Source organism: Physeter macrocephalus, chromosome 20 (assembly GCF_002837175.3).
Source record: "Physeter macrocephalus isolate SW-GA chromosome 20, ASM283717v5, whole genome shotgun sequence".
Classification (NCBI taxonomy): domain Eukaryota; kingdom Metazoa; phylum Chordata; class Mammalia; order Artiodactyla; family Physeteridae; genus Physeter; species Physeter macrocephalus.
In genome coordinates, this window is record NC_041233.1 from 59,484,637 (window position 1) to 59,495,618 (window position 10,982).

The 10,982-nt window shown below is 45.2% G+C and overlaps 1 protein-coding gene across 4 annotated transcripts in view; it reads right to left on the minus strand.

Annotated features, from left to right (window-relative positions):
- Positions 1-10,982, minus strand: part of COL17A1 (collagen type XVII alpha 1 chain) — a 50,035-nt gene that overhangs the window by 33,089 nt on the left and 5,964 nt on the right. For all 4 annotated transcript variants that reach the window (XM_055081345.1, XM_028481926.2, XM_055081346.1 and 1 more), the window contains exons 2-8: positions 9,565-9,627; positions 7,627-7,671; positions 6,760-6,864; positions 5,323-5,457; positions 3,289-3,336; positions 2,331-2,366; positions 1,253-1,300 (exon numbers count right to left, since the gene is read on the minus strand). In XM_055081345.1, the coding sequence (XP_054937320.1) occupies positions 1,253-1,300; positions 2,331-2,366; positions 3,289-3,336; positions 5,323-5,457; positions 6,760-6,864; positions 7,627-7,671; positions 9,565-9,616 (469 nt within the window). In that variant the 5' untranslated portion in view covers positions 9,617-9,627. The remainder of the gene's footprint in view (positions 1-1,252; positions 1,301-2,330; positions 2,367-3,288; positions 3,337-5,322; positions 5,458-6,759; positions 6,865-7,626; positions 7,672-9,564; positions 9,628-10,982) is intronic.

Sequence of the window (10,982 nt, forward strand, 5' to 3'; positions counted from 1 at the left end):
GGACATTTTTGGTTAGCCTTATAATTTTCGCCTTTTGTCAATTTATAGTACTGATTAACCTGGTGTTTTGTAATATTAGTGGCCGCATAAATACAGTGCCTCTACAAGGAGGTCAAAGTTCTCAGTACATATTTCCTAATTAGACCTCATCAGACACCACAGGGAAGATTCTGTGGCTGGAAGACACTGTCATCCTGGAACGTTTACACCCAGGACAGTTGGAGCACCAGACCCCTTGAAACGAATGCTTCAGCAGTGGTCTCATCCCAGGTACAGGATGCCTCAGGTGTTGGGTCCCTGACCTTGTATGCTCTGTAGTGTCAAAAGGAATTTGTGGCCCATAACTCTTAAATATTACACTGCTTTCCTGTGGGTAAATTTCAAGACCCTCTGGCTGATATAATCCGTAGCGAGGTGATTCAGTGGAGTGAGCACCCTGTGCCTCCTGAGGTGGCAAACAGAGAGGAGGGAGGCGTCGTGCAAGGGCAACGCACAGGACATCTTCAGACAACATTGCTGGAGGACTGCCCAGGCAGCCCCTCTCCCGAGAGCTCCATCCTTTGTGCTCAGCACCCCGAGCCTGGAAGGACTCAGGTGAGACAGCATCAGGCCTGGAGTCCGGCCCAGGCCCTGAGCTCTTTGGGCAAGTCCCAGGCTCTGACTGCTGAGCCACTCGACCCAGATCTTTCTCCTCCTAGTCTTTGTACTTGGCTCTTGCCCATTTGGGCTCATTTCAAAATTGCAAACAACAGGAGTCCAACACAGTCAACAGACAGAGACTGGGAAATCCTTGACATTCGAGATAAAGTTCAAACTCTCACACTCGACTTCTGAGCCTTCTCTAAGCTTCACCAGCCCCACTGCGTCCCCTCCTGCTCCTTTTCCTTCAGCTGCACCGAACCTTCCTCCCGTGTCTCTGCCCTCTCATCTCGCTGAGTCTACCTGACCCACCCTGCAGTCTCCCTTCAAGTGACTGACTAACCCGGGAAGACTCCTCTGGCCCCCACTCCCTCAGCTCCCTGAGCTGTCATGGTTGGTAGGTTTATTGTCTCCCCTTAGTCTGTGAACTGTGAAGCATCAGGGACCATGACTGACTCAGCTCCTCACCCCCTGCACCCAGCCCGGAGTCCCCGTCACAGAAGGCCTTAGACATGTCACTTATGACGGAGTGACTGCACACACACGTGCACGTGCGCACACACATAGCAGTAGCCCTGGATTCCTGGATCCTTCCCAAGACCTGAGCACTTACATCGGGTAGATGGGGATGAACTCTGCAGTCGAACTCGGATCTCGCTCTCTGTACAGGGGAGAGATGGAGAAGCTGTGAATGAAGGAGCCTGGCTCACAGTGCCTGACACTGAGCTGTGAGTGGCAGATTATCTTTGGGCTGCTCTGCAATCTGTGTCCTGGGAACAGAAAAGCTAGGTGTGCCCAGGAAGAGTGCTTAGAAAGAGGTGTCTTCTCTCCACCCCCCAGCCTGCCCACAGCTAACCTCCCAGGCGCCTGGAGCAGAAACGCCAGGCTGAGCCCCGAGACTCCATCACAATCGGCAATGACCAGCCCCTTTCACAGGGCCCACTCCGCATTGCCAGAACCAAGCCGCTCTCCTGCCTCCAGGGTTTCTCAAGCAATAGCAAGATAATTCTAAAGCTTGTAGTGTTTCCTTAGCCATTCTGGCCTCTTTAGGGCAGAAAGTGGGTGATTTAACATTATCAGCTTCCGGTGGAGTAGAGGCATCTCTCGGACTATCAGCCTAAAGTTGTAGGTGGTTGGTATGTGCCTAACTTTCCAGTTACCAATACAACCAGGGCCTTTGAAGAATTCTGCCTTCAATATAGCCCTCACATGCTCCTTGCCATCCTCACCGGATATATCAAGGGCAGCTTTCTCCAGGACACATTCCCTCCTAGGGCCTTATCTACAGGCAGTTGTGGAGAGTGCAAAACTCTCATGGAGCCCTTTGTCCCCTGGAAAAATGAAAAAGAAGGGCTTGTGCTCATTTTTTGCTGCACAAAGGCAATTACAGCACATCTTGTTAAAGTCACCCAGGAGACTAGGTGCGAAACCAGATGTGATGCCAGCACCTTCAGACAATCCACAGCAGTGCAAACCACTCCGTGTACTTGCTAGGTCGCTGTCAAAATCTACCCTTCCCACCCTCATGGAGCCAGCGGAAGATGCCCAGATGCTGCAGGCTCCTTGAGGGTAGAAGCCATGACTTAATCATTCTTTACACCTCATATTTCCTGGCTCACAGCTGGACACACGTTAGCAGCTCAGAAAATAGTGGTTGAATGAACTGAACTGAATCCAGAAACAGAGCTCACCTCGTGTTTGGCTCCGTCCTCTGGTTGAAGAAGACACTGAGAAACAAAAGAAAGTAATATTAGGCATATATAAGAGGTGGCATGCTAAATATTTGTGACATGGAGGAAGACCTGTTTGGGTGGGAGGAGGAGGTTGTTTTCCTAGTGCATTTATATCCAGACAGAAGCCTTAATGTATGGTGGATGCTTAATAAATGATGCCCACATAGCCAAAGGGCAGAGGAAGTTTTGTAAGCCTCAGTGCATTTAGGGTGTTAAGTTAGGAAATGAATGTGAAGTTGGCTCACACTTGGTGTTAACTAAGGAAATTGTTTGGGAGCATGATCCATTCGGACTGGCTGACCACACTGATCAACTGTATCAAAAGACTGCCAGGTCTTTCCCTTTCCAGGTCTTTTGCTAGAGACTGCCTTCGTTTTCCCACTGTATGCAAATAAATACATGAAATTATAATCACTGTAAAATCAATGATCATAGCATAAATTCACATGCACAGTGAGAACCCAAGAATGTGGACTAAAGATTTAAGGTCATGTGAAGATACAGCCTAGGGTCTCATTTGGTTAAAATGTGTCCCTTTGTGACTGCTTTGGAGGAGGTGCTGGGATGTTTGACATTTGCGCATTCTAAGCCCTGCTCCCCTTTGCAGGGAGGTCTCTGTGGGTCCTGTGGAAGGAAAAATCCTATGACTGTTGCCTGGCCTGAGGGCTTATCTGTCCAAGCCTGAGCCTTGTATGAATAACTTGCCATTTCACGAGCAAAGACTTATGACAGCAAACTAATGTGGCTGACAGTCCCCTTAAGATGTTTCAGGATAAAGAGCAGGGTAAAGAGGTCAGCAGAGGTCAAACTCCTCTAGAAGAATCCACTTAACTCATGATGTTAACTCATGATGTTCCCCCTCCAACCCCGCCAGGCATGTTTGACCATTTCTTCAGAAAATAAGGATAGGACGTACCAAATTCCTTCCGAGGGTACTCAGGGGAAGAGTTGCCGCTGGAGCTCCCTGGAGAGAGGACAAAACACTTAGTACAAATGGCCCCTTAAGCCCAAATGGCTTCCGAGAGAGTGGGTCCTTTCTGAACCTCTGCAGCCTGGGTGTTCAGCACCAGATTTAAACATGATTCGCCCAATGGATGTGCTTGTGGCACTTCCTTCTGGTCACTGATCTACTTTGGTGGGGCAAGGTTTGAGCAAAGGAGAGCAGGAAGTTTTCATTTCCTTTTTGTTTTCACGTCCTCGACTGCCTGTGCCCTATGCAGTGCTGACGCCAGCGACCCGGCTCTGATCAAATGAGCGTGCTGTCAGCACCAGGGGTTCCCTGACTCCATGCAGCTCGTCCCAGATGTGGGCCTTGTGAAATGAAGAGACAAGCCCACGTGCCGGCAGAGCAGCAGGAAGCACTGTGGTGACCCCATCCACCTGGCCGAGATTTGGGGCCCTCCCTACCCCTGGCAGCCGTGGGTCAAAATCATTTACTGGGGTACCCATCCTTAATCCTGCTTCTCCATCATTGGTACCCATATCCGTTCACTCTTAGACCCATTTGCCGCCTGGCTTGTCTATTTTCCACTAAAACTGCTTCTGCAGATCACCAGGAACTCCAGTAACCTTAGGAGCAAGACCCAGATGTCTTCCTCTCGCCTTCTCCTTCTTGGTCATGAGCTTCCTCTCTCTCTCTCTCTCTCTCTCTCTCTCTGTGACTTCAATGGCATCACCATTGACTCCTCCTCCTTTCTGTGATCTGGCTCTTCTTTCTCCATCTTCCCCCAACTTTATCTTTCTATGCTCCCTTCTGCTTTTAAACTCTTTCCTTGGCCAACTCCTTCAGTTTTTCAACCTCTACTAACAACTCTTTGTGAATAACCCCAAACCGGGTGTCTTGCCTTGATTTCTTCCCTCAGTTCAAGTCCTGTGTGTCCCACTGCCTGCCTGGTACCCCCACCAGAAAGCTGTGCCAGCAGCTCTACTTTAGGACAAAATAACTGAACTCATCCACTGGGAAGCCTCCACCTGGCTTCCTTGCTTCAGTCGTTGACACCACAATGAACCCAGCCACCTGTGTCTGAAATCTCAGTAGAATCACTGACTCCTTTTTCTCCCTTCCCCCCAAAATTGAATAACTGACAAACCTGTCAATTCCAGCTCTGCAACACTTTACACTCCAGGTCCTCCTGTCCGCTCCCATTGCCACCACCACAGTCCCGGCCAAGGTTCCCCTCCCTGGACTACTGATCACCTCCTAACTTGTCACTGTGTTCAGCCTCTTCCCGCCCTATTTGTCCTGAGCACGGCAACCAGAGTTCTAGTCCTGGACCACAGATATGATGGGCGCTTTTGCTCAGAAATCTCTGTGGCTCCTTATCGTGTGCAGAATAAAGCCCAAACGTCTTGGCCTAGCACCGAATCTGAGTCTTTCCATGTCTCTTCGCACAAGTACCACTGCTGCTTGCTACCTGAGCCCTGGACTCCTGTCTTCGCTGTGCTGCTGCTTCTGCAGGCTGGAACAGCCCAGCTCTCCATCAGGTAAAAGTCTTACACATCATGAAGGCCCAGCTCAGATGCCACCTCCCACATAGACTCTTCCCTGAAGACCCAGCTGGAAATGATAATCCCCTTCTACTTTACATTATAGTTTTTTTTGTCTGTCATCTTAACTTGTCTATTAGATTCTAGGCCCTTTGAAGACAAGATCCAGGTCTGCTTCATTTAAGCATCCATCAAGGCATTCTGCCCGGCATTAAACGCCTGGTAGATATCTGATAAAATACCAGTTGAAAAAGTGACTAAATGGATAAATGAATAAATGAGGGGTGGATAAATCAACAAAATCCCCAAGTAACCTGAGTTCATAAAAGAACCAAAACAAGAGTGGAAAGAAAAGTGGGAAGGCCCAGGTGAAGACAGGTGGCTGAGGCTTCAGTTTTCAAAGGATGAGAGAAGTTACTGAGGGAAGAAAGTAGCTCTCTCTTACAGTCTGTGGGACCGGTACCTTCGTATGTTCCATGGCGGGTGACGTGAGTTTTTCTCTCAAAGGTTGAGCCTGGCGAGTTGGGCAGAGTGGAGGCCAACTCACTAGGGGCCCTCCTGTAACTGGAAGTAGAGGCATTGCCTCGTGTGCTCCCACCTACAAGAGGGGAAAATGCACAGACCCTCAGAGCACTTCACAGATTGACATACGGTTACACTAAGTGCACGCAGACTGCTCCTAATAAAGGAGGGCCCTATGGAGGGGCCAGAGAACTTCAGGAGAGCACGTCTGAAAGGATCCACCCCTCAGCATTCCCACAGCTGCTCAGAAATGGGAGATGGAATCATTGCTACTGGAAGGTAGGGACGTCCTTTATGTCTGTGGCCAAAGTGCACAGAAATGGAGAAGCGGGATGTTTCTTGAGGACCTGGCCTGCAATCGTAGAGCACTGCTGGGTGGACTAGAATACAACCCCACGTGGAAGTATTCCTCAAGAGGTAAGGGCAGGCGCTGCACTTGGTCAGCCCAGCTGTTTGCCTGTCTTGGGTCTTTTCTTTAGTGGCATTCCAAGATTTTAAAAATGGCTTCAGCGGTACTGTGTGTGTGTGTGTGTGTGTGTGTGTGTGCGCGTGTGCGTGCGCGTGCGTGTGCGTGTTTTCCCTGCTTTGTTTTGTTTTGTTTCAGTTTGAAAGCTACCACGAAAGAATGTTTCTTTGGGAACAACCGGGCCTGTGTTGGATGCTTGCCCAGTGGAAACGCACAAAGTGTGGGTTCATATGTCATCAGATTTCCTTAGCACAGTAACCCAATCGTTAAGTTTCTTTTGTTGTTGTTAATTCAAATTGTAAACCCTCAGACATGCACACACTTTTTGTGTGTGTGTGTGTGTGTGTGTGTGGGTGTGTGTGTGTGTGTGCGCGTGTGCGTGCGCGTGCGTGTTTTCCCTGCTTTGTTTTGTTTTGTTTCAGTTTGAAAGCTACCACGAAAGAATGTTTCTTTGGGAACAACCGGGCCTGTGTTGGATGCTTGCCCAGTGGAAACGCACAAAGTGTGGGTTCATATGTCATCAGATTTCCTTAGCACAGTAACCCAATCGTTAAGTTTCTTTTGTTGTTGTTAATTCAAATTGTAAACCCTCAGACATGCACACACTTTTCTAAAAGAGATGGCTTAAAGAGAGTAATTCAGTGGGAAAGGAGTCAACTCCCCAGGAGGCCTTCTTAATTAATTATTGTTATTTATATTGGGGGACAGAATGATAACTGATTCCATTTTAAGTAGGCTTCAAATGTGGATAACTCGAAAGTCTCACCTTTGGTGGGACGTGTGTCCTTTACACAGCTCTCTGGGGTATTTGGAATGGGTGACAAACAGTGGTAATGGTCTCCCTCCATGCAGGACCCTCTCTCTCCCTGTCCATCTGCCCTTCCCCCAGCCCTCACACCAGAAGGCACTTACTTGAGTTTATGTAGCCGCTGCTGCCATGCATCAGGCTCTGTTTCTCCAGCCGGCTCCCTCCACCAAGAGAGCCTGTTTTAGCATAGCCGTTGCTGGTGCCCCCTTCTGCAGAAAGGAGGAGCAGGTGACAATTTACAAGTGGAGTCAGTGCAGAGGGTTTCCTCGTTCCCTGCCCCTCGGAAGCCTTCCCTGGCTTCTCACCCACGAGGCTCTGGGTTTGGGGCCCCTTTCCCACCTGCACTGCACGATACATGCTGCCATGCTCTTGGTTTGTTTGTTTTTGATACAAATGTCAAGAGCAAATATTCTACCCAATTTAAAAAGAAAGTTCCCTGGGTGGAGCATAGCAAGTTGCTGATTAGGAAAATTAAATATTTGAAAAGTCAGCAAGTGATGAAAACTCCTTGAGGGCAAGGCCTGGGTTGGGCTTGCTTTTTTTGAATGCCTGGTTGGTACACTGGCCCAGGCTGGATAAGATTTCTGAAATTTTAGTGTCTAGATCAGGCAGACTTATAGAGACAGAAAGTCGATTTGTGGTTTTCAGGGGCTGGGGAGAAGGGAGGGGGAATGGGAGTGACTGCTAATGGCCGTGGAGGTTTTTTTTTTTGAGTGATGAAAATGTTCTAAAATTAGATTGTTGCAAAGGGGCTGCACAACTCTGTAAATAAACTAACAACCATTGAATTATACACTTTGAACTGGTGGATTTTGTGGGATATAAGGTAATTTCAATACAGTTGTTTAAAAAAAAGATTTCAGATATTTTGGACTTGCTCAATGGGAGAGTGAGTACCCATGGAAAAGGTTACATGTGGAGCCCTTCACACAGGCCTTACTGAGAAGAAAGCTCTCAAGATGGTCACTTACTCGGTGGTAAGGACGTAAGTCTTGTAGTTATTGTTTCCGTGATAACTAGAAAAAGACAAAGAAAAGATGAGATCTTAACTAATGTACTGAAATCTCTGTACTTTGGCAAGGTCTCACATCATTCATAGGTTCGGCGCATTAAATTAGGTTCAATATAGACTTTTATACACTTGTGCTTTAAGGTATTTGATCTGACCCACTGTAAAAGCAAATATGTGCAATAACAATAGGGCTTAATGTACCTGGAAAATAGGTTTATATCCCTTTGGTACCGAAAGTAGTTAGTTACCCACTGATTTGAACGATGAGTTGTCTTGCATTAATGTCTCTCATATAACAGTTAGATCTAGTCCAGGCCTGGATTTGCCTTTGAAGGAGGATCAGGCCCTCAAGTCACTCTTTCTCTGCACTGTCCCTTCTAAACGGTCACCCAGTCCAGCTGAGGCCAGTATATCATCCTGGTTGATTACACTGTGATGCGAATAATTACCTTGAAACTCTTTATGAATTTGGGGGTGTCTCACGGACATCCTAATTCATTCTAAAGTCTTCAGGGCCACCCCTGAGTGTGAGGAGGTATAGGAAGGAAGGGGGTCGGTAAGTCACATTTGGTGCTTGGACCGATGAACATCCAAGACAGACTTGAAGAACCAGTCCCTTTGCCTCCCGAAATTGAGAAGACTCCAAGTGATGGTGAGTCTATAGAGGTCACAAAAGCTTCGGTGTTTTTTAAAAACACTAATTAGAAGAAAGACCTCCTTCCTGAATCACTCTCTCCTCTACAGCAGCATGGGGAGGTGAGTAGATTCCCGAAACCATAACTGGGCCAATTCTGTGCTCTGACTGTGACCATCACCAACCACTACCTCCCTCTGGGCTGGACATCAAGGAGCTCCTATCTAGCTAAGGTTGCTGGTTTCTAAAAGCACCCTTCTTGTGCACACACCCAAGCATATTCATATGCATGTTGTGTATGCACGTATGGTTGGTGAAAGGAGAAAAGGAGGAAGGAGATTGTGGGGAATCACTTTGTGCTGCTGGCAACTGCTGCATCCCACACCTGTCTTACTGCTCCCACGCCTCACCCTTTCCTTCTTCACCCTGCGTGTTCCTATTAGTTTGGTTGTCCTAGCAGCAACATGGGGTTATGAATGGCGCAGAAGCAGCATTCCACGCATAAAAGGAAATGGTTTTTCAGACTAAAATGGAAGCTTGATTTGAATAACAGTCCTGCGCTTTCACTAAACCTCTCATTGTGTGGACCTTTGGGATTCTATGACACATAAAAATAAATTCTTTCTTAACCTAAAGGTCTAAGTCTGTGCAGCCAGAATTTTTTATTGGCAATATATGAAAGTCACAGGATCAATGAAAGAGTTAGAGCTGCTAAGGGGATATTTTAAATGTCTCTGAGTTTTTTAGGCAGTTTCACAAAAGAAATGTGTCTGTTTTCAGTTTTCAGTGTAGACTGCAACTGTGACACCAGTGTGATCCCAACTTTGTCCCTGCAATAATGGGGATATTATTCTTTTGGATTTCTGTTGCCCTGTATCCTTAAAAAAGAGCACGGTTAAATAAGCTGTTGCAAATTCATTCAACAGGATATTATGAAACCATTAAAAATGCTGGTTATAAAAACTGTAACATAGAAATGGTGATTTTCATCTTTGAAGAAAAAGCAGAACACATTTTGATTACAAGTGTGTTAAAAAAAATCAACAAAAGGCTTCTTACAGGAAGAAATAGTCTATTTAGGAAAACATTCAAAATGATACAGTGGAAAAAATAAAGCAAAAAGAAAAAGCTAAGAAAAAAACTAAAAACAAAAACATAAGAAATAGAAAAAAAGATACAGTAGTTGCGGTAGAATTAGGAATAAATTATTTACTCTTTCCAAAAATTTTTTTACTTTTATAATGACATGTATCATGCTCTTACTTCTTTCAGTGACTTCAGCGCCATCTCGTTTGTTCTTCTTGGTTACATCCATACCATCGCCACCTACGGAAAAAGCCAGAAACCATGAATAACCATGTCTATGACCATAACTTTTCATAAGTATAGGTCCCTACTATTCAAGCTGAGAACCAAAACTTGATTCCTAGAATTCAAAGCATAATTCTTTCGTGTGTATATTTTTTAACAAGAGTCATTCCCATTTCCTGTATCAGTGAGAGAGTAATTTAATAGTTCCACCTTGGATTCTACTCCTTTGTATTGGGATCTTTTTAAAAGAAAATTTTTTTTTTAATTGAATGGAGACACCATAATTTATCTCATTCCCCACTGATAAAGATTTAAGTTGCTTTCAATTTATTTAACTTTTTATAATGGAAAACACATACAAACAGGGAGAATAGGACAATGAATATCCCTGTTCCCATAATCCAGCCACAACAATCAAAAATTCATAACCTGTTTTTTTAAATTTAATTTTATTTTTTTATACAGCAGTTTCTTATTAGTCATCCATTTTATACACATCAGAGTATACATGTCAATCCCAATCGCCCAGTTCATCCCCCCCCACTTGCTTGGATTTTGATAAGGATCGAGTTGGATCTGTTGATCAAATAGAAGAGAATTTCCTGTAGATAATGAGTCTTCCAATCCATAGACACAGAATGTCTCTCTGTTTATTTAGATTTCTATTACTCTTGGCAAAGACATAATTTTCACTTTTCAAATCTTGCCCCACATTTGTTAAATTTATTCCCAAGTATTTTATTCTTTTGATACTGTTGTGAATGGAACTGTTCATTTTTGGATTGTTCATAGTGTACAGCATTTAGGTTGCTTCCATGACCTGGCTATTGTAAATAGTGCTGCAATGAACATTGGGGTGCATGTGTCTTTTTGAATTATGGTTTTCTCTGGGTATATGCCCAGTAGTGGGATTGCTGGGTCATATGGTAATTCTATTTTTAGTTTTTTAAGGAACCTCCATACTGCTCTCCATAGTGGCTGTATCAATTTACATTCCCACCAACAGTACAAGAGGGTTCCCTTTTCTCCACACCCTCTCCAGCATTTGTTGTTTGTGATTTTCTGATGATATCCATTCTAACCGGTGTGAGGTGATACCTCATTGTAGTTTTGATTTGCATTTCTCTAACAATTAGTGATGTTGAGAAGCTTTTCATGTGCCTCTTGGCCATCTGTATGCCTTCTTTGGAGAAATGCCTATTTAGGTGTTCTACCCATTTTGGGATTGGTTTTTTTTTTTTTTTTTAATATTGAGCTGCATGAGCTGTTTATATACTTTGGAGATTAATCCTTTGTCCACTGATTCATTTGCAAATATTTTCTCCCATTCTGAGGGTTGTCTTTTCATCTTGTTTATGGTTTCCTTTGCT